This window comes from Crocodylus siamensis, chromosome 7, assembly GCF_052110815.1.
Source record: "Crocodylus siamensis isolate JL-2025a chromosome 7, ASM5211081v1, whole genome shotgun sequence".
Classification (NCBI taxonomy): Eukaryota; Metazoa; Chordata; order Crocodylia; family Crocodylidae; genus Crocodylus; species Crocodylus siamensis.
The window spans coordinates 9,832,941-9,855,574 of NC_143401.1; the positions used below are offsets into that span (position 1 = coordinate 9,832,941).

Below are 22,634 nucleotides of genomic sequence, written 5' to 3' on the forward strand. Positions count from 1 at the left end.
TTGGTGTCAGTTGACCCAAAACTGTCTTTTTCCTCAATACTCAAATGTTTCAGTTCAACTGGCAAACCAAAAAAGTAATTTTTAGAGCTCTACTCACCCCACCATCCCCCCAAAAAAGACCTCTCCCCCCCACACCTGATGACTCCTGCAAACAAGCATGGTATAATGGAATAGTCTGTAGGGAAGCTTCTTCTTCTATAGCCGATTAAACCTTGGTGATAAATACGCACGTAGCTAATCTAAATTCTTTAGGGCAAGGATGGTCTTTTTCTGTATTTGTATAGCATTTGATACCAAAAGGTTCTCAGCATTTTTATTAATAGGAAAGACAGCACAGCTGTTACAAATACCTTAGTTAATTGTTTTGAATCAATGTTTCCTCTTTGTTGTTTTTGATCTATGTGCCCTTTATTAAAAAAGAATCAAAGGCCTCTTGCATTCCAGAGATGTTCTTTAAAACAGAGAGAACTTAATCATTTTCTTCTCAGTCAGTCCAATGACAGCTATGTTAAAATGCTTTCTGTACCAAAGTCTCAGTGAGCCAACAGCTGTTCAGAGATCTGTTCCAATCACAAAATCCTATGACAAAACAGGCTTTACTGCAAATCTACAGCTATGCTAGGGATACCCTCCCATAATTAGGCTACACACTGTGAGACTACTTTCGTAGTACTAAAGAATAACTCCACTTGGTTCACAGGCTGAAAAACAAAACAGGAGAGAGCACGGTAGAACCCACTTTCTCTTGCCCTTGTTATTCCCCCACCCCATGACAACAATCACATACACACACTTTTTTCATCTCTCTATTCCAGAGGTGTGCTTGTTAATTGGGTGGGTTAGGTGGCTTTTATTCTTTAAGAAAGTTCTCCTTCAAAAAAAAAAGATTAAAAGTTGGTTACACAGATTTCAGTTACTAGTACCACGTTGACTATTTATTTACTCCATTAGATTTGTGCGCCACCTCTCTCAAAGCAGCAGCTCAGGGATTAGTTCAACATGCTGTTTCTGAAACAGCACCAGCATTGTAGGAGGGAACATTTTAAAACAAAAAACAAATTAAGTTAATCAGCAAAAGGATACTGACATTTGGAATATTAATGTCTGAAGTGTAATGAGTATAACCAGAACATAAGTGTTTCCTTTCTAAGTATTAATACTATGAAGTCTATTCTCCTATCATGAGCTAAGCTTGTACTACCCAGCAGTAAACAGCTTTATTTCATACAAAGCTCTCTATGCATTTGCATATGACCAAGGGCACATTTGAAGTAGAGAAACAAATAATTACTCTAAAATGGCTATAGTTTTGCCTTGCAACTCAGCCACCACACTTGTGACCCGACACAAAAAATTCAGGCCCTAGCCACTGGTGGTGGGAGGGGGGAGAAAGAAGGGGTGAGTAACGGCTGTACAGACAGCCCAGCTCAACTTGTGGCTGCTGAGCCCTGCCACGAGGCCTAAATCAGCATTGCAGCTGCTCCTCCCCCTGCAGGGCCAGGCTGCAGCCTGGGGTAAAAATGCTATAGTAGGAGTATAAACCACTTGTTAGCAGCCAAGACAACATAAAGCAGTTTAAATGTCAGTGGCTGGGGAAGCCAAGACGAAGGCCAAAGAATATGCATTTTGGAAAGACAAAAATCACTAAGAACGCTTGTTGGATTCTTTGTTTATTTGATTTTTCTGCAGTCCATATTATAATGGTGCAAACCCAGATCATGCTGGCTAAAGCATGTAGTCTTCAACGCAGCAACAACAACAACAAAAACACATATTGGCTGCATACAGAAGAAAACCACAACAGATACTGACGGTTTAGTCATCATCATTTTTAAGTTTCTTGATCTTGTACTTGTGACGCTCGATTTCTTTCTGCAGAACTTCTATCTGTTTCTTGTGGTGATCGATTTCTTCCTCATGGTGTTTCCTCAGAGCTGCCAGCTGTTCCCTCTCCCTTTCCCTGAAGGGCACAGCAGGCAGCACAGGGGTCAGCTAACACTTACCAAAGGCCTGGAGACGACGTGCTTCAGAGACAGGTCCCTTCCAGCTCAGCTGGGGACTTGCCCACCGCTCAGCTGTGCCACACCCCCGTCGCCGCCACCCGGACACATTTTTGGAGAAAAGGGGCCTCGGTTGCAGTTGAGCACACGAGGGGGGCACGGCCCCAAACCCCAGACCGTGGAGGCTGGGGACGAAACAACCCTGCCCAGACCGGAGGCTGAGGAAGGCGACTCCCGCTCGCAGCACAGCCAGCAATCCCGGCCCCCGAGGCGTCCCGCTCACCTGAAGTAGCGCTCCTCCTCGGCCGCCTGTCGCTTCCCGAAGGCGCCGCCCGCCTCACGGATAGAGCCGCCGCCCCCACCGCCCTTGCCGGCGCCCTTGCCCAGTTCGCCCAGCTGCGGAGAGAGGCGGCGGCACCGTGAGCGCAGCCCTCCCCCACCCGCCCCGCGGCCGGCCCCCCCGCACGCACCTGGTCCGCGCCGGAGCCGGAGCCGGAGCTCCACCCGCGCTGCTGTTGCATGAGAAAGGCCCCACGCAGGCCGCCGCGCAGCACGCCCGCCGCCATCACCCCGCGCCCTTGCAACGCCGCGCCTGGCCGAGCAGCGCGCAGCCCGAAGTGACGCTCAGCCGGGCCGACCAGCTCCAAGCCCGAGTGAAAGCCGCCGCACCCCACCCCGCCCGTGGGGGATGGGCCTACGCCACCCTATCAGGGGTTAAAGGGCGTGGCCATTCCCCGCTAGGCAAAGGGGTGGGACGCACGTTCCCCCACTCCCTGATTGGCCGCGGGCTGACTGGCAGCCCGTGAGCGTGGGGGGGGAAGTGCTTTGTGCTCATGCGCTGTGGCCGTCTTGTCTCATTTCCCGACCCGCGCAGGGGGTTGCGAGCTAGGGAGTGCCTGGTTGTAGTGCGCATGCGCGTCCCCCGTCTGGTTTTGCAGCCGTCCACTTGCACTTCTATTGGGTCTGGGCTTTTTCCGCGGGCCGTGCTCACTAGCTCCCTCTAGGAACAACGGTTTGCATCCCTTTGTGGCTCCTCGTTCTAACCCTGCTTGCCCCACTGTTGCCCTCACCTAGGGGGGTGTGCACAAGTGCTAAGGCAACTTAAGTAAGTTGACTTAAGGTTGTGGAGCATACACATGTACAGCACCTTGAAATAGCAGCTATCTTCTGAGCAAAGTCGACTTAACTAATGAGGCTCAAAAGAATATACCTCGGGGGGGTTTATGCTCTGATAAGCTACTTAAAAGTTAGGTCAACTTAACTGCTGGAAAGTTAGTATGTGTGTATGCACCATAGGGTCGCTCAGTAGATACAAATGTGAGTCAGGAAGAGGAGGGCGTGTATACAGCTGTGCTAGTTCTGCCTATTGTTAAGGTAGTTTGATACCTTCCCGCATAAGATCCTGTTTTCAGTTGCTCTCACCCTGGCCAGACATGAACTTTTGGGCTGACCTGTTTCATTTCAGAGGTTTGCCTTGGGCAGGTTTGTTTTCTTCAAGTTCCACTTAAAACAATCCAGCCATTTTGAAGAATAAAGATGAAGAAAAAATACATTGGTTTCCTGTATTAAATGAGTCTGACATTTTTGGGATTTTTGGTTTTTTGGTTTTGTTTTGTTTTTTTTAGATGATCTAGTGCCCCTATGATTTGGAGTCAGGGCTTGCAATTTGACAACTAAATGGATTTTGTGCTAGTGTTGTGCCTTTTGCTGTCCTGAAATAAAGCTACACAGCTTTGGCCAACTTACAAAGCTCTAAAAATTGCAGCTTGCATATGGTCAGGTAGAACTTGTTAGAGCAAAATGTAGATCTCCAAAAATTCTGTCTGCAGGGAGCATGCTCTGCTCGAAAGATGCAAATACTAAATAGGACTTTTACTTCCATTGCAACTGCATGGGACTTCTAATGTCAGACTTGGAGATGCTGGTGCTTCTCACGGTCTGGGGTAAGGTGGACTTGTAATCAGTGCTGGATGGATTTTTTTCAGAAAAGATGTGTGTACTGGCCTTCTACCCAGCTGAGCTGGGATTCAAACACACCACACAGGCCAGGTTCTTTGGGTAGATGTGATCTCTTTTATTAAACCAACTGAGTTGTTGGAAAAAAGGTTCTTTGCAAGCTTTCAGGCACAAACACCCTTCTTTAGGCATTGGGAGCCTGCTGTTCTGTGATCTCCACGGAACAACAGACTTCCTTGAAGATCTCAGAACTGCAGAGACTCCCTACATCTGAAGATGGGTGATTGCACCCGAAAGCTTGCAAAGAACTTTTTCCCAATGACTCAGTTGGTCTACGCTGAAGAAACACAGACATGATCTGCAAGCACCAGTGACATGGCCTGAATTCTCAGCTGCTGGGGTTATCCCAGTGGTGCCTCTGGCCCCAGCTGCTAATTGTCCTCACCTCACCCTGCTGCTACAGCCCCTGCTGCTGCTGCCATCTGTTGGGCCACACATACCAGGCATCCCCACAATGTCCAGAGCTGGAGGAGGGCACAGAGTTCAGATCCTCCCACAATAAATTGCACAAGGACTCAAATGAGTACTCCTCTTATGCCGAGCTGCCTCATTAAAGTAGAGTTCCTCCTTTCACCACCCTAGCACTGAAGGGGAAGGTTTTACACATGTCAGTCGGCAGACCAGTATCCGCCCCAAGTCAGGCATCCCAACATTCAAACCTGCTTTGAAAATTTAACCTTGGATAAGATGATGGAAAAATCCCTGCAACAAAGTGCAGATACAGAAGAAAAGTTTTACAAATATGAAGATCAATGGCTGAAAATTGAAGACAAATGCTGTGAAACTGAGCTTGCTTAAAAGCTCCAGCTGATGCTAATACTGGGGCAGACACTGGCAAGAACTTCTTTTAAAGTATCCCAGAAGTCATAGTCTGTACCTGCCAGTCTACCTCAGAGAGCAAATCACTGCTAACATGGCTATAACTTTAAATAGAATGACACGACAGCATCACTTTCTCCACCAACAGGGTATTATAGAGTGACCTTTTCATTACATAAAACAAGTCCCCTAAAGGCGATGAAGAATGTTTTTCCATTGATGACCAACGTCATTCTTTCTTTGACACAGGAACGTCAAACTCATTTGGCCCCTTAGTCTGGATCCGGATTGCGGGGCTCCAGACCCACTTTTGGCAGCAGGACAGGGCAGACAGTGACAACGTAAATGGCATCAGGTAGCCATGAGGGTTAATGCAGCTGCTGCTTGCCAACCTCCACAGAAATACATACCCCAGAATTTGGCAGCAGGCCCTGCCCCTAAATTCCTGGCCTCTACAGGAGCCCTGCAGGCCATGTGTTTAACACACCTGTTCTATCAGAAAGAAGCAGACAGGTCAAGGTGGCTGAATAGGAATCAATGGAGGATGCGAGGCATACACAGAAGCATATCTTAATGCAGGGGTGTCAGACTCACCCAGGGCCTCAGGCTGGATCTAGACTGTTGGGCTCTTTGGAGGCCGGAACCAGCCTGAGACACAAGGGTGGCTAATGCATCAGCAGTTGCAAGGAGTCTGGCAGTGGTGGCTGCTCTGCATGTGGCAGCATCTGGTCTGTCGTGCAGACTGGGAGTGCTGTGGCAGTGAGCCAAGCTTACCACCGACAGCCAAGGCAGTGAAGCCAAAGGGCCACAAATTTGGTGGCAGACCATGTCCCCAACTTCCGGTGGCCCAGTGGTAGCCTGGTGTGCCAGGCAGAGAGGCTTAGCTGGCTGTATCTGGCCCATGGGCTATATGTTTGACACCTCTGTTTTAATGCAGTTGCAGGTCTCAAAGCAGGTATTGATTTTGCCCAGCCCCTTCTAGTTGCTGCTCCAGATAGAGGATGGGAACATACTACTGCCATTGGTTACTGAATACAAGTAGCAAAAATCTTTTTAGTGCATTTCTGTAGTTCCCATCTTGGCTCCATGAATTGTTTCCCTAAGGGGAACAGTAGCATCCCTTTATCAGTCTGAGTTGACATTCAAGTCAGTAGGCATTAGGAAGTAGGCTGCCTGCTGGGAGCTGAAAGCCACATTACAGATCAGTTGCCAAGAATCCTCTGGCTTTCTGACTACTTGTGGGCACAAATGATACCACTACTCATCTATCTGAGCAGGCCAAAAGGAACAGCGGGGCTGTGAAATGGAGGGTGAAGGAACTGAGCTTGAAGAGATGTTCTTTTCACTTCTTGCAGTCAAGGCCAGAAGTGAAGACAAACAGATGCTTCTTGTGGGTGAATGCACAGCTGTGCAAATGGTTTTACTGACAGGGCTTTAGCTTTCCTGAGCATGAGGTGATCTTAAAGACTGTTGTGTCAAGATGAAGAAGGGGTGGGAGATGTTGGTCTCAGACTTGCTTACCTAGTAAGGCAGTCTTTAAACCAATTCAATTAAAACTGGTGACAAGCCTACAAATAAATATAAACCTAAGGCCTAAGAACGGAAATCATATGCACAATCATAAGCATCAGGAGAGCAATCGGTGTGACACTTAGATCGTCTATTTAGAAACTTGGATTGTCAGGGAGTCCTGAACACCCCTCCCCACATTTTGCTGTGCTGGGTGTGTCACTATATTCCTCCTCTCACATACTCTGATCCCAGAAGCAGTTCAGTCTGAATCAGAGATTAGTGTGTGTGGAAAGCAGGTTGAGAGACAGTTTCAAGGGAGTTGAGATGCACAGGATAGAGTTGAGCTGCACAGGTCAATGATTGCACCCAATGCTATTAAGGTGACCCTAGGTTAAGAACAATATTCACAGGTCATGACTCTGCTCCCTACTCAAGTTGGCCAAGTTATCTCAGAGGAACGGGTGGGAATATGGAAATTTGAACCTGAACCAAACAAAGCTTTCCCACACAAAGGCAGAGGGGTGAGAGCCAGAAAGTGCCTTGAGCTGTAAGGACAGATCCAGAGGACCCTGAAACCTGACCACCAGGTAGTGAGTAGGCCTGTGTATCCTCTGCTGGATGTTGCTGCTTTTGGAGATGTTGCCTGGTTGCTAAGATCGCCATAAACCTGTGTCTTGTTCAGAGGAACTTGCTTTGGCTTGTCTTCTCCAGATGAAATAAAAGCCCCTAGCACTGGCAATGCACAGGGGGTGCACGTGGGTGCATGTGCACCCCCTGCAAAAAGCAGTGTTGGCAGTCCCTGCAGACAGTCACTGCTCACCCCCCCCTCCCGCTGCCAGTGTCTGGGAGGTCCGCGATCGCCGCTGGCGGCTGCCGATGTTGCTGGCAGCGTCTGTGGGTGGTTGCCGACCATTGGTCAGCGCTCACCACCCCGCTGCCAACAGCGCTGCAGCTGCCTGCAGGAGCTCCCCACTTGCCGCCGCCATGCTCCTGCTGCCGACAGCACCACAGGGACGCACGGTGTTCATGGCCCCTAGAGCTTCTCAGCCTCTGGTGGGCTCAGCTCAAGCGTAGTCCTATGTTTACCTGCCAAGGTGATGCCTGCGGTGGTTTCCTAGTCACACCTGGGGAAGACCACTTTCCTGGCACAGTGATAGCACCTGCCAAGGTAACGTCCCACTTAGCTGTTGGAGTGGGACTGTCTTGGCTTTACACCCATTTATGGAAAGGGGAGACTCCTCCTTAGCTTGCTCCTGGGGCCTACAGCTAAAGGCAAACAAAACTGGGGGGCATCTGAACCCCAAGCCTCCGGGCTTGGGCCTGCAAGTAGGATGCCTGCCAAAGGATTTGGAAACATCTGAAATCCCAGATGGGGGTGGAGGATGTTTGCTGGTAGTAGGGCCACTTTTGGCACTGGACTGTCTCACGGATTTGGAATTTGATTTGGCCACTGATTTAAAGACTCATAGATCCTTAGGGCAGGAAGGCACCTCGCCAGAGCATCGGATCCAGCCCCCCTGCACTAGGCAGGAATGACAGTGAGGGTCAGGTGACCCCAGCAAGGCGACCGTCCAGTTTCCCCAGCAGGGTTTGCCCTTAAACTGCCAAAGTCACCCCTGGAGAAGCTGAAAACGGGCCTTGGCTCCACTAGAGGTGTGGCTCGTACTCGCGGACGAGTTCCCTGAATGAAATGGTAACAGCGTTCTGTCACTGGTGAGGCCCTGCGTCGCTCGGGTTTTGCCGAGGTGCTTCTGTAAACCAGGTTTGGAACAAAATTTAATCAAATGACGTTAAAATAAATAAATAACAAATAAAAGCCCGAGATCTGACTGGGCGGGACACCGCGCACGAGCCACGCAGCCCCGAAGCCCCTCTAACTCCCGCTCACCTGCCGAAGTCCCGGAGCAGGGCGGGAAAAGCAGCGGCCGGGGGGCGGGGCTCTGTGACGCTTGTCACATGACGCGCCGCCACAGGGGCGGGGCCCTGCGGGTCACGTGGGGAGGACGCCCGCGTCACGTGGTGCGAGCAATGGCGGCTCCGGCGGAGCGTGGGGCGGGGGTCGCTGCCGAGGACGCGTTTCTCACCTTCTACACCGAGGTAGCGGCGCGGCGCGGGGCCGGGCAGGCGGCGGGGCCGGGCCGTGCGCTGAGAGCCGCGGGGAACGGTTCTGAGCAAGCTCCGCGCCTTCCCCTGCTGCTCCGGTCCGGGCCCGGGGTCGACGGGCCTGTGCTGCAACCCCCGCTCGTGACAGCAGCGGGGTTTTGAGGGGGATCCAGAAAAACACACAATACGGGTTGGTGCCATGGTGGTGGCGGGGTGATCGGCTGCCGTGCGGGGGGACTCGAGAGGCCTGTTCAGCTCGGAAGGGGGGGACCCGATAAGGATTTACGCAATACTAAATGGCGAACGGATGGAGACTTATTATTGACTCTCTCCCAAGTTGAGAACTAGGGGTCCGAGGAGGGAACGAGTAGGTGGTGAGGTAGTTTTTTGTTGCGTGGCGTCTATCATCCAGGCGTGAAGCGCATTGTCACCAGATGTGGTGGCAGCTGACATTTCATCCGGGCTCACGGAAGAGCAGACGCAGCCTTGGAGGAAAGGGGCATCGGTGACTGCTGAGTTGGGGAACGAGGGGCCAGCCTCTGAAGCAGACCTTCCCTGGCCCTTGGATGCTGGAAGCTGCGATAGTTCAGACGGTGGCTGCCATGTCGAGGGGCTGTACATGTGTACGCTGTGACATGGCTTAAGCCGATGTAGTTAAGTCGGCTTACTTGAAGTTGCTTTAGTACGTGTGCGGACCCTAGGTGAGTGAGAGCGGAGCAGCGGGGAAAAGCTGTGGTCAGACCCAGCTTACTCTCCTGTTCAGCATCTATAGCATGACAGGAGACTGGGCAAGATGGTTCTGTGGTCTGACAGTAAATGGCAGTTTCTTTGGGGACCTCACAGTAAGCTAGACAGTTTCAGAGGTGGGATTTTTTTCCTCCTTTATCTTAAGGTGACCCCCCCCCCCAATCCCACTGCATGTTGCAAGTAGGTACGGTTCACATGGAGCATTTTAAGCCACAACATACAGCCATAATTGTACTTTTCATATGGCTCTTCTCTCCTACCATAACCTAAATAGGCATCTCATGCACTGAAAAAGATTTCATGCATGACCCTGCAAGCACTGCGTGTCGAATTTGTTGTTCCACTCCTCTGCTTAGCCGAATCTTGGAAATCTGGCATCCCACTAATGCTTAAGGGGGTTTTCTTCCCTTCTTCCTCATTCTTTTATGTGACACTTGCACCTTTTCAGCAGAGTCAGGCCAATACAAGTATGAAATGGAACGATTACTTCAGGTTAACTTAATCTTGCGGGGAAGGAAAGTCAGCTAAACTGAAAATCGCTCAACCCAAAATATCTGCACAGGAACTTGCAGCAGTTTTACTAAATCTGTTTAAAATATCCCTGTTAAACCTGCATAGGTCTGTAAGGACCTAAAGCCTGAGAGAGTTTATGCAGATTAGAGAGTGCAGAAGGCAGTACTGGTGGGACACCCAAGAATTGGGTGCAGTGTGGAGGATGGCCCCTCTCCTTAATGGGAAGCCACAGACAGAAGCAAAAGCAGTTTCTGAACTCCTATAGTGGAAAGGCAACAGGGATGGTAAGAGCAAGTGCTATATAGCAGTGGTTCTCAACCATTTTTGTACGAGGATCCATTTGTAACCATCGATGGACAGTCCCAGCCCAGTACCCCTCTGTCGAACCCCCTGCCCCAGGCCTCAGCCCCCAGTGTGAGGTGTGGGGCGTGGAGGGCCCCAAGCAGCCCCTGGCAGGCTAGAACTCTGCCAGCCTGCAAGGGAAAAGCCATGGTTTCCCACTTTTTTTTTTCTACTTTGAAGGAGAATCCATTTTTAAAGTTTGTTGATGACCCTTTCATATATTCTTATAGCCCACTTTTGGGTCATGACCCACAGGTTGAGAAATGCTGTTGTGCAACATCAAAGTGTAAAAGGATGACAAATGAGTCTAGCTAATTCTTATATAAGGAAATGTCCCCACTGAATTGATGGCGACAGGCCTGAGTTGGGGTCGGGTGTCTCTTCTACCTCTCAGCAAAGCCCCCTGTCATGGTCACTACACAAAAGTATAATTAATTATGCTGTAATAACTTTGTCCCTCTCTCCAGGTGAAGCAGATCGAAAAGCGAGACTCTGTTTTAACATCAAAAAACCAGATTGATAGGCTGACCCGTCCTGGATCCTCTTATTTCAACCTCAACCCTTTTGAAGTAAGTCTGAGCACTCTTCCTCTTCTTTGACTTTCTCCTACTCAAGGAGCTTCCTATGTCTGTTGGCTGTCTACTTGTTGAAAAATTCATTCAGTGTAGACCCTGATTGCAAGGGCAAGGATGTGTCATTATGTTCCATGCACTCTCATTGGGAGCTAGCCTCTTAGTAGATTTCACTCATATTATGGCACTGACAGACTTGGCAGATTTGCCTCTAATTTTAACAGAATATTGCTTTTGTCACTATTTACTGCTTGTGCATTTTATTTTGGATATCTGAAATAAAAGCAAGGCTCAGTAATCAGTTTTACTTTAGCATGAAGTTACATAAATTTGCAAAGAAGTAAATGCATTCAAGTTTCCGTACATGTGATGTTTTAAATGATCGCTGACTGATGTATACATAGGTGAGAGTCCTGTTTTGATCTAATGCACCATGCACATGCTGTGTAACAAAGTCCTGAAAGAGAATTGTACTTGCAATGCAAACATTAGCCTGGTTTTTCTTCTTAGCCAGCCCTTCTTAGGACCTGTCTTTCACCTTCTAGTTTTCTCTGGCTTCAGATTCTCAGCTTTATGTTCTGAGAAGCAAAAGAGGCCTCCTTGCACTGTTTGCCAGGGTGATCTGCAGAATAGTCCTGTGGAAAGTCCTAGCACTTGATTGGAAAGTAGATCAGTTGTTCAGAAAATTACATGAAATCTTATCAGTACATTGGGTGTGTTCTTTGGAGTTGTTGATTTTGTGCCCCTCGTAACAGTGTTGATGATGTGAGAAGAACTGCAGATTACTTGTAATCTGGTAGAACCAGCATGCTTCCTCTGTGGGTCCCAACCAGGATGGCAGGACTAGAGCAGGGAGGTATATGTAGATCTTCCAGGTTGCAAGCTAGCATCTTTACAACGGGGCCAGACTTGCTCCTTTCTCATTGGAGGGAGTCAATAAGCAGTGTTTGTTTGTTTTTGTTTTTTTGTACCTATTCCCCTGTGCCATCTGCATCCTTCAGAATTGTGCTAATGCTGCATCTCCCTATTTCTTCTATTTGGTAGGTGGGAGCATTACTAAATTCCCTTGCATATCAAGGGGATGCTTTCTTTGCTAGATCTCCAGTCCTCAAGCCATTGGACTAGCACAAAGGAACTAAACAGTAAAACTTTCCAGTTCGTCTTTGCTTAAAAGAGAGAGAGTTTAAACAGAAGCATTAAGCGTAATAGTAGAGCAAACTAGATCAATGGTTAGATTAATCAGTCCTAAGATGGGTATAATACTCATGATAGAAAATTAATCTGCAAGTGTTTCTCCACATAAGCAGCATTCACTGTTTCAACCAAGTTGAGCTCTGTTGCAAGACTATGAGATAAAGGTGCTTTTATGCTACTATTTGTATAGCTAAGCGGGCTCAGCTGGAGCCTAGAATGGTCCCTAGTATTGACTAGACTAGAGCTCCCTAGAATAGCATGCACCACCCCCAGCTGAGACTTATAGTGGAGAAACTGGTCAGGATTTAGTGGCTTTGTCTCTACTCGTGAATGCACTGCACAGATGCCAGTGAAAGAGACATTATAGGCTAGGCTGCAGGGAACCTAAAAAACAGGCCTCTCATGAAACCTGTTGCTGTGGGCTCTTCTAGGTCCTGCAGATGGATCCTGAGGCCACAGAAGAAGAAATAAAGAAGAGGTTCCGGCAGGTATGTAACTCTTGTTGGGCTCGCAGCTGAACTCCTCACTGAGAAGCCAGGCATGATCTTATTCCTAAGGAAGCTTATTCTGAATTGACTGAACTTCTGAGTATCTGAAAGTTGTCAATGCCTGTGTGCAGTAAATTTTTGCAAATACATAACAGCTAGAGCTGATAGTCAGGGGGCATTGTAGCAGTAGAACTAGGATAGAGAACAGGACCAGAATTCACAGTCATTTTGAGAAATAGACAAAATGGCTTAAAAATTAACACAATGAAATTGAGTAAAGAAAAATGCAGAGTACTGTGCTTAAAAGGGAGAAATCAAATGTACAAATACATGGGAGATAAGTGACGAGGCAGTGGACCAGGCAGAATTTTGGGATTATTGTGGGCCACAGACTGACTGAGTCAGCAACATGATGCTGCTGAAAAATGTACAGTTCTCATTCTGAGACTCTTAACAGAAATGTTCTATGTAAGACCCTGGAGAGTTATTCCACTTTCCTAGATGCTGGTGAGGCTTCAACTGGAATAGTGTCCCATTTATGGCACTAGACTTCCAGGAACATGTAGACAAGCTAGAGGAAAATGACAAGTAAAGAGTTGGGGGTGGGAAGCATAAGTTTTCAGATACATAAAAGATTGTTATAAAGATGAAAGTGATAGATTGATTTGATATCCCATGCAAGGATGCATGCATCTGATGAAGTAAGCTGTTGTTTACAAAAGCTTATACATCTCTGAATTAGTTGGTCTGTAATGGGGGTGGGCAACTGTTTGGGCTGGAGGGCCATTTAGGGAGTTTTGGTGAGATGTTGCAGGGCGGGTCAGAACCCCTTCCTCACCCCCGGTCTGCAGCAGCTCACCAAAGCTACGTAGGTTGTATATTACTAGACCTGGGAGCAGATTGAACTGCCTCAGGCCCCAGCCCTGTGCTGTCACCTCTTCACAGAGACTGGCTCGGCCTGGGATCCCCGTGGGCAGGGCAAACTTGGTTGGGCAGATGGGATGGGACTGTGGGCGGGCAGAGAGCAGTGTCTGGGAGCAGGATAGGTGGGCAGGGCTGGGACTGGGATATTGGAGCGGTGACAGTCTGGTGGTGGGTCAGAGCTGTGATCTACTTCCCACTAGCCCCTGCCTGCAGACCTGGCATCCATTGCAGGGATGTACAAGCAGCGGGATCATGGCTCTACCCCAGGCCACGATCTGCTCCCCTGCCCATCTGTTTTGCTCCCAGATGCCACTCCCCACCCACCTGTGGCCCCACCCCATCCACCCGACTGAGTCTGCCTTGCCTGTCCTGGCCTGTCTCCATGAAGACCCTGCCTGCCCACTCTCTCTAGTGCCCCCAGTGGTGGGTGTGGGGCAGACGGGCCAGGGTGCCTGGACAATAAGGCTGAGCTTGGTGGCAGCAACACTAGTGACAGCAACTGGAAGGGAGCTGCTGCTGCTGGGGCTGCCAGAAAGTGGAGTCCAGCTGCCATACCACCCCAGCCCTGCTGCATACCTGGGGGTGGTGGGACCCACTGCTTGTGCCAGAGCTCATGCTGCCCCCATGCCTGCACCAGGCAGGGCTAAGGGATCTGCCGTGAGGCAGATAAAATCCTTTTGCAGCCTGCAAGCACCCCTGGTCTATAAAGTGCAACTCTGCCCTGCCCTCTGCCTAATTTCAGACTAACATTGCTAGTACTCCATATACACAGTCCAAATAAAATTGATTTTGGTCTAATGGCATGTTTTCTTGTAGTTATCTATATTGGTACATCCTGACAAAAATCAAGATGATTCTGAAAGAGCCCAGAAAGCCTTTGAAGGTAAGGTTGCTGCCAGCATTGTATAGAAAACTGTATGTGGCCATATTGTACTCATGTTTTAGTACAGTACTAAAGCGCTTAGCTGGTTTTTCTGTTGCATAAAGTCAGAAGACTGTTCTCTTCCTTGGATGGTAAGGAACCCCAGAAGGCAGAAGGGGGGTTAAATGGAGGTCTTAGAAGGGAGAGAGACATAACTCTGCTTGCTAATTGCTGCTCTAGAGGAAGATATCCTCTAGGTGGTAGTAATAGCTTTGCTACAATCTAAGAAAGGGCGAGTTTGTTCATAGGTCAGCCCTAGGGGACCATCTTTAATTTATTACACTCTATGAACTGTTGGTTGGGCAGAAAATACCAGTGTTGAGTGGTTTTTAGCCCTGTTCTCTACATGGAAGTTAGTAGGAGACATGCCGCTTAAAACTGCCTTACACTGTGAAATCCAATCACTTGTTGGGAATTACAAATTTATTAATCCCCGAAGGAGGTCTGTGGATGATTTCTATCATAAGAATCTACCAGCATTTCAGCTGACTTCAGGTTGTGACTGATTTATGTGATCTGTAAAGGAAAATAAATTGACATGTTCCCTTGTATTAATAGCTCTGGTTTATGCACCTGATGGCATGAGAAGGGGATTGGATTGGATTCTGCCAGCAAAGAATCTTTATGGATATGTAGTGTCTTATGAATGTGTTTGCAGATTTGCTTAACATCAACCTTGTTTTGCTAGCCGTGGACAAAGCATACAAGTTACTACTGGATGGAGAGCAAAAGAAGAGGGCCTTGGATGTGATACAGGCAGGAAAAGAATATGTGGAACATACTGTAAGTACTCCCTGCCTGTAAAGCCAGCAGTGGGGAAAGAGTGGGGTAGTGACCTTATTTGATGCTCTGGGATTTGTTGCTGTTTACTTGTATAACACTGTGGATGCATAAGACATCAGAGTGACTGAGCTGTGCACACTCCAGACAGAATTGTGCCTCGAGCCATAGTTCAGCTGCGTGCACAAAACTAAGCTTTATTCAAACAGAAGTTGTTGGGACCAATATGGGATAGCTGAGTGAAATGTGACGGCCTGTGATCAGGGTCAGGCCACATGATCTGAACTTAAAATTTTTGAAACTATGAATGATTGATACGGATTACATTTGGAGAACAGCTGGTGGTGAGAGAATAACATGTTGTGGGACCCATGGGTTTAGGGAAAATGTCCTGGAAGGTAAAGAAGGATGCTGGAAGCTTGATTTACACTCAGTCGTACAGGTCATGTAACATACAAATAGCTTGGAAAACAGGCTAAGAGGAAACTCTGAGGCCTTAAATCAGTAGTTCTCAGACTTTTTTGGGTTCTGTAACCCTTTTTAGGTTTGTTATACTGCTGTGTACCCATATGGTTTTGTTTCAAGGACAGTTGCAGTGTATCATCTTCAGCAACCAAAGAACTATCATAGAGTTGTTTATTTTTTTTCCATCTTTTTCTTCCATTTAATTTCCTTTTCCTTTTTCTGCTTTCCCATCCCTTCCTCTCTCATTCTCTTGAAGTTCATCACAGGAGTATGCATTCCCCAGTTGGAGGAACAGTGTGTCCTTTGGTTTAGCACAGCATTTGCCTGCTGGGTGGTGTAACCAGCTTCTCAGTAGAATGAGGAAAAAGCAAACTTCTTAGTGCCGCAGATGAGGCATATTAAGGGTGAATAAAAACAACGGGACTGTTGAACAGTGGCCCTTTAAATAAATGGGGTTCACTTATGTGTGCATGTCTGTAGGCTGAGAGCTGCAAGATTTTAGATAAAATGCAAATCCAGGATAAAGTCTGACTGTCACTCTGAGGACCACCCCCCCACTCGTGATATGTGCGTATGAGGGCTGCTGACTCAGTTGGACTGTAAGAAGGAACCCCAGTGAGATGCCTGGGGAGTCCGTTTTTTACCTTAGCATAATCTTCCTTAGGTAAAAGAAAAAAAGAAGCAGTTGAAGAAGGAAGGCAAACCCACCGACGTAGAAGAGGATGATCCAGAAATAGTAAGTTGCACGAGAGCAAATATTTTTGGTTCTGTTCAAGGAGTCTGAACATCCAAGACTGGGCATTGCAGGGTCATATTCCAAGGACTCTTGACAGTAAAACTGTCACCTGGCAGTTGCATGCAAGCCCTGATACTGAGCTTAGATGATCTTAACTTTGGTTTGGAAGAAAATGCTGGGGGAAGGTACTTTGTGGAACAGTGCCATCTCCCCTCATACTCTTTCTTCTGTTTGCATTTTTACTTTTCTCACCAGCTGAAATGTGAAAGCGGTACTTGCTTCTGAATTCCAGAATATAATGCTGGAATTGGAGCTGGAGCAAAGAGTTTTTATACAGCAACATACTGCTCATCTTGCTCTGCAGGTGCTCATGACGGCCATCCTGAGAACAGGGTAATTGTGCCCCCAATACAAGAAGGTTGGACTAGCCTCCTTGCATGTTGAGTCCTGCAGAGTTCTGTGGAAATGCATGAACTCTGAGTCCTGTGAGTTGGACTTTCCTGCAACACTGTGTTATTCATGCCCCTTACTATGGGTCTCAGATGAAGCTTCTTTCTTATCTAGCACACAGGGCTATTAAACCAGCAAAGCTTAAGGCCCAGTGCAAAACAGATGCTGCAAAGTGCATTACCACTTGTTCTGTTTCTTACAGTTCAAACAAGCTGTGTATAAACAGACGATGAAGCTCTTTGCTGAACTTGAAATTAAAAGGAAAGAGAGAGAAGCTAAAGAAATGCATGAAAGGTATGAGCAGCATTGGCACTGTCTGTATGTAAATGAGGCTTTGTCATGTGTGTTCAGGAGGAAATTAAGACTATGGACAAATATAATTTTAAAACATTCAAAAAGGAAAGGAGAACTAGTTGCTCAGGAGTGGAACGGTTACAAGTACAGCGGTTATGTGGTCACTTACAGGAGTGGACAGATGTAACAGTTCTATTAAGAGGCTTAGTTCTTTAATTTAAAATATTATTGTATTATGGATTCTGGCACTTCCTAAAGAAGTCACTCACAAGAACAATTCAGTGGGAGCACATGCTAGCAGTACTAGCAGTAAGCAAAATGTTAAGTTTCCTAATGTTAAATATGTTGCTGATTTTGTATTTGGTGACTTTCATGACCTGATGGTTCACTTTGGTATTTTGCATGATTATAGTGCAACTTTCCCAGCTGGTGGGCACTAATATCAGTCAGGGGGCTGCAAGGTATTAAAGTTTGCTGCAGTCAAGAGCACCCCCCCCCAGTCAAGTGGTCCATGAAAGGGTGACAGACTATCTCAGCGAGTAGGTAGGGGTATAATTGTTGTCATTGGTATACTTACAAAAAAAAGGTGGAATGGCTGTGAAATATTTGACTTTCAAGAAGGGTTGCGAAGATGAAACTTGGGAACCACTGACCCGGTAGTACACATTCTGTCATCAGTGATTGTGTCATCTTGTGTTCTTAATGCTCTCCTTATCTGGGTTGTTTGAAACTAATTCTTGTATCAGAAATGTCTTATACTCCATGTTCTCTTGCTTCCTGGCTTAAAGTGTATATTTCTTTCATTCTTTTTCAAAAGTACTTACCTTCCCTGCCTAATCAGAGTGGATTCATGAGAAGTTTGTGGGCGGGTTGTGTATTTCTTTAAAGTATGGACCGACAAGCATGTACTTCTTTATTGCCTCCCTTCCAGGAAGCGGCAGAGAGAGGAAGAAATTGAAGCCCAAGAGAAAGCCAAACGAGAGCGAGAGTGGCAGAAGAACTTTGAGGTACTCTGCAGCACAGCCAGTTGCTATCTTCAGTAAAGGCTTCTCAGCAGCTCTGGGCTTGGCTACAGAGGATGCATCTGGAAAACAGAGCAAGTCTTGTCCTGTCCAATAATGGCACAAGGCAGTTTAAGTAGGCAGAAAGCATAGTGAAGGATCCTACAGGAACCTGAGTTTTACATAATCCAGGGAGAGGAACACTGTTCTCGTGTGTTATCAAGGCTGCAGGGATCTCTTGCATACAAAGGAAAGCTTTTGATCTGTGTCCCTTTCATGAGGAGATGTCTGTAGTGAGGTGCTGTATATCTCGCCCCTCTGACCAGCTTTATATCTACACTCAGCCAGGAGACTGAATTGCCCCTGAGCTTGAGTAACTGGTGTGTTTGTTTGGCCTGTGGAATACATTGGTGAGACTCAGTCTAGTTCTTCGTGGATGGGTGCTTGTATCTAAGAAGCGTGGATCTTGGCTGAGTACCATAAACCTGAATGAGTGCAGAGATAAGTCAGGATGGCAGGCATATCTGTAGGGGTTTTGTATATGGTGCTGTTCATGCTGCACCTGTACTCTCGGTAAACATATTGGACTTGAAATTCACTTAAATTTTATCAGTTCCATCCTAGCATCTAGGAGGCTGACCCACAGACTATTGTGCTAGGTGCTTTACAAACTCAGAACAAAAGCTCCACAGAGCTTCAGTGTAAGATGAGAGATGGTGAGGAGCTACAGACAAGAGAGAAGCACAAGGAAGCAGTGAGAACGTTGTCCAAGATAACAGTTGTAGCACAGGAACAGCCAAACTGTTGTGAGGTTTTTGTAGGTATCTTGGCAAAGGAGTTCTGAGGGGGCCAAAAAGGAGCATGCGGATGTTTACAGGGAGCTTCTCCCAAGTGTGGGGGAAAACACAAAGGTGCTTGTTTGGAGATTAAAAGTGGGCAAGGAAGATGGGGATCGTGGGACGCTATCATGGCTGCTGGTGGTGCAGCTCTGAAATGCATGCTCTGTGTCTTTGTCTCTGGGCAAGGGAACCCGTGCATTTGGAACTGGTTCTCCTCCCTTGCCCATTCGCCTCATAGTCTGTGTGAAGAGCTTGTTCTCTAAGCTAAATAGGTTTAAATTTGTGCCCTAAAAATATACTATCTTTAAGTGGAAGAGGCCTATATACACTGGAGTACTTGCCCCTCAGCTGGAAAGAGAGGGTTAGAAACAAAATAACATGTGGATTCTTGGTTTGATAGTAGGCATGTGCCTACTATTGTGTTTATATTTCAGATCCTTATGGAGTAGATACATGTGCGGGGGGGTTGGGGGGGTTATTCCTTGGAGAAAATGTTCTTCCAGGTCTTCATGCCAGAAGAAATATTTTTGCTTTAAAGGAATTGAAACCTGGAAAGTTGAAACCAGTCCATCCAGCTTGTTCCCCAGACTTGCATTGGTATACAGACATAAAAGATAGTTTGTAGACTGCTGTTTCTCCTTTTGTCTCTTTAGCCTTATTATGGTTTCCTGTTGCCTCACCAAAAATTGACCCCATTTCCCAGTCATCATCACTCGATCTCAGTTGCACACTGGCCTGTATGTTTTTGCCACCATTCCTCATAGCACGTAGCCTAAAGCTGTACTCGCCAGTTTGGCCAGATGATGTCCAAAGATGTTCTTCCCTGTTGCATTATATCCGTGGTCTCCAACCTTTTAAGTAGGAGATCACCTTTGGCATTTAAAAGCAACCCAAGATCTACCATGTGCTGCTGCCAACCCCCACCCCCAGCAGGTAAGTTGCAGGGGTGCAGGGGCAGATCGAGGCAGAGGGAGAAAAAATTATTTGGGGGTGCACCTCCCCAGCAGGTAAGTCCCACCTGGCTGGGACCCCACTCAGTTTACCCCTGCTCCTGCCTCTGGCAGTGTCCCTCACCACAGGGGCCTCGATCTAGCCCCCCCCGTCCCTTCCCTCCTTTACCCCATGGACTGACCTGCTGGGCTGGGGTGCGTGTATACACGCAGGCACTCAGTCCCCCATCCCGGCTTCTGATAGACTTCAAGAGGCTCCGAGATCTACTGGTGGATTGAGATCCACTCGTTGGTGACCACTGCATTAGATGGATGCTATCCCTCTGCATTCCATCTGCTCTCTTTTTCTGGCACCTACTTGGGGGTGCCATCTGCTGGGTGAGAGGTTGCCGGCTGTCAGAGTTGGTGGAACATGACCTTCTCTGTCAGTCTTGTCTTTCCTTGTGTTAACATGTTCCTCCCGTATCTTGCTCAGGAGAGTCGAGACGGGCGTGTGGATAGCTGGAGAAACTTCCAGGCAAATACAAAAGGGAAGAAAGAAAAGAAAAACAGGACCTTCCTGAGGCCTCCCAAAGTAAAAATGGAGCAGCGTGAATGAGCCCAGCAGCAGCTCTGCACAAGCAAGTCCCCTCAGCCTCCCTGCTTTTAAGGACTCATTGTCACATAGGATAATATTTGCTTTTCAGTAGATGGTTTTGTTTTTCAAGTACAATTGAATATTGGTCCAGTATTTTTTGTACTTTGTACATTTGAACTAGGGCCACGGTATGAACTCTGTCAAGAACCAACTGATCATAGAACGATTGGATTAAGAGGGTCCTGCCATTATTGCTGTCCTGTTTGTTTTCAGCCCTGTAATTCAGTGTTTTGTACTTCACAGAGATTGTGCTGTTTCTCCATCTTCACATACAGTTTGTGAGAGTCTGATAGAACAGCATGTCTGAAATGGCACTGGTGCCTCTTCAAGCCTCCTCCAGCTTTGGGAAGATCTGTTACCAGCTGTGGGGTCCGTTTCCAGACTGAGGTGGGTGGGGAGGCTCAAACCTGACTTGGAGATGTGCAGTTCAACCTCCTGCAGTTCCCCACCCAAATGCATGGTGCTGAAAGACTTGCCCTTTGACTCCCAAACTAAAATCCTGGCTCTCCAGCTTGGAGTTCTGTTAATCTTAGTTTTTCCTTTACAGGAGGTGACTAGCTCATCTATCTTCTCCCTTGTTTAATAGTTAGTAGCAATGTTCTGTATGTAAAATAAATTTTTACCCAAATTATTAATTCTTGCTTAGATTTATTTAAATATGTGACTTTGAGGGAGTTAGGGTGATTGTCAGCCTTTCCTTTGTGGCTTCTGTAGTCAGCACCAGCCTGAAAGCTGTCTTTAAATCATCATTTGAAAAACTCTTTTCTTGGCTGTCATTCAGCTTGGCTCCTGGTTGCAGTGGGGTGAGGAGGATAGAGTCTCTTCCAAACTTGCTGCCTTGATGGTTCCATTCCCTAGGCTGGGGATCAGCAACCTACAACCTAGGGGCCTGACTGAAGCCTGTCAAGCAACTTCATTCAGCCTACAGCACCAGAAAGTTGGTGGTGGTTCGGCACCTGCTCATACATACATTGGGAATCTTGGTAGCAATTCAGCAGCTGGAGAAATGGCAGCTGGAATGGGATTCATATACCCAGTGCTGTACTGTCAGACCAGTAATCCACGTAGCTCAGTAGCCTCTGACAGTGGCAAGCGTACGCTTTAGAGCAGAGGCAGGCAAAATATGACCTGCAGACCGGATCCAGCCTGGGGTGAGGTGCCTACCAACTGATTGGATCCGACTGCAGCTGCCCCTCCAGCTGTCCACATGGGGCCAAGCCCCTGCCAGACAGCACCACCCCAGCCCTGGCCACACAGCTTCCTGGTGGGGCTGCTTCCACAGCTGCCGTGGCCCTCCTTGGCTTGCTGTCTCCAGCAGCTCTTCCTCCTGGTGGCCCTGCTGCTTGCTGTTGACCAGCAGGGTGGCAAAATAGTGCCATATTTAAAACCATGGGTTTTGCTTCCCTGCCAATGGGGGGGGAGCAGGGAGCAGTGTGTGGTGGGGTGGCATGCACAGGAACCTGGAAGACTAAAGGAGCTGCCATGAATTTGGTAGGTCCCTAGTTAGAGATGTTTGACTTTTAGTATGTGGTTTGTTTTTATCTGTAATTTGTTAAAATGATATCTTCTGAAAGATTGGGTGTGCAGCCCTCAACAGCTCACCAAAACTCATTAAGTGGCCCTCCAGCCAAAATAATTGCCCATCCCTGCTTTAGAGGGAGAGCATGTGAACAGGGTTTAGCTAGAGCGCTCCATTCCCTGTCATACTCTCCCTAGCATCAACCAGCATCGGTTTAGGAATGGCAGAGAAATACATACCTCTATTTAATAGCTCCCAGTGGACCAGTGCTCCATTAACGTTTAATCCCTTTTCCAACTTGATTATACCTGCCTCTACAGCCTCCTGCTGCAATGAGTTCCACAAGCTGACTATGCACAATGTAAAAAATACCTTGGTTTAAACCTACATCCTGATCATTTCTGGGAGTGTCCCTAAGTTCTTATATTGTACATCTTGGTGAACACAAGGCAGTCCCCAATAACTGGCCATGTGAATGCTCTTTCTTCACAGCTGATGTGGAAAAGCTCATCTCACTCCGTTATGCTACCTCACAATGACCGCTGGGTCTGAACTTGTGCACTGGGGTTTCCTGCCAAGCCGATGTGCTGTACGTTCTCACCCTGGCTTATCCCGTGGTAATTTGTTTACTTGCCTGCACCCTTAAAAGAGTTTAAGTAGCCCTTGGAAATTGCAGACAAGTTGAACTGCTGCAAGGGAGATTTAAACTGATGTGTGTCCCCATGTACAGTTGCAATTCAACTACAGATACGATTTCAAAGCAAATTAAACTGATCCAGGTTTGTGAATAGATCTGGGCTAAATCAGTATT

General features: G+C 47.5%; 2 protein-coding genes across 2 annotated transcripts; one reads left to right on the forward strand and one right to left on the reverse strand.

The window, feature by feature from the left end:
• Window positions 1–1,653: 1,653 nt before the first annotated feature.
• On the reverse strand, window positions 1,654–2,676 carry ATP5IF1 (ATP synthase inhibitory factor subunit 1). Its single transcript, XM_090057377.1, has 3 exons — window positions 2,471–2,676; window positions 2,284–2,396; window positions 1,654–1,960 (listed from the first exon to the last, which is right to left on the reverse strand). The coding sequence occupies exons 1-3, from the start codon at window positions 2,564–2,566 to the stop codon at window positions 1,816–1,818; spliced, it is 354 nt and encodes a 117-aa protein (XP_089913503.1). The 5' UTR covers window positions 2,567–2,676; the 3' UTR covers window positions 1,654–1,815.
• Window positions 2,677–8,313: 5,637 nt separating this feature from the next.
• Window positions 8,314–20,935, forward strand: DNAJC8 (DnaJ heat shock protein family (Hsp40) member C8). Its single transcript, XM_090057553.1, has 9 exons — window positions 8,314–8,444; window positions 10,520–10,621; window positions 12,250–12,306; window positions 14,047–14,113; window positions 14,841–14,935; window positions 16,062–16,133; window positions 16,786–16,877; window positions 17,809–17,884; window positions 20,143–20,935. Exons 1-9 carry the CDS (start codon window positions 8,376–8,378, stop codon window positions 20,263–20,265), a joined length of 753 nt encoding a protein of 250 aa, XP_089913679.1. The 5' UTR covers window positions 8,314–8,375; the 3' UTR covers window positions 20,266–20,935.
• The last annotated feature ends 1,699 nt before the right edge of the window (window positions 20,936–22,634 follow it).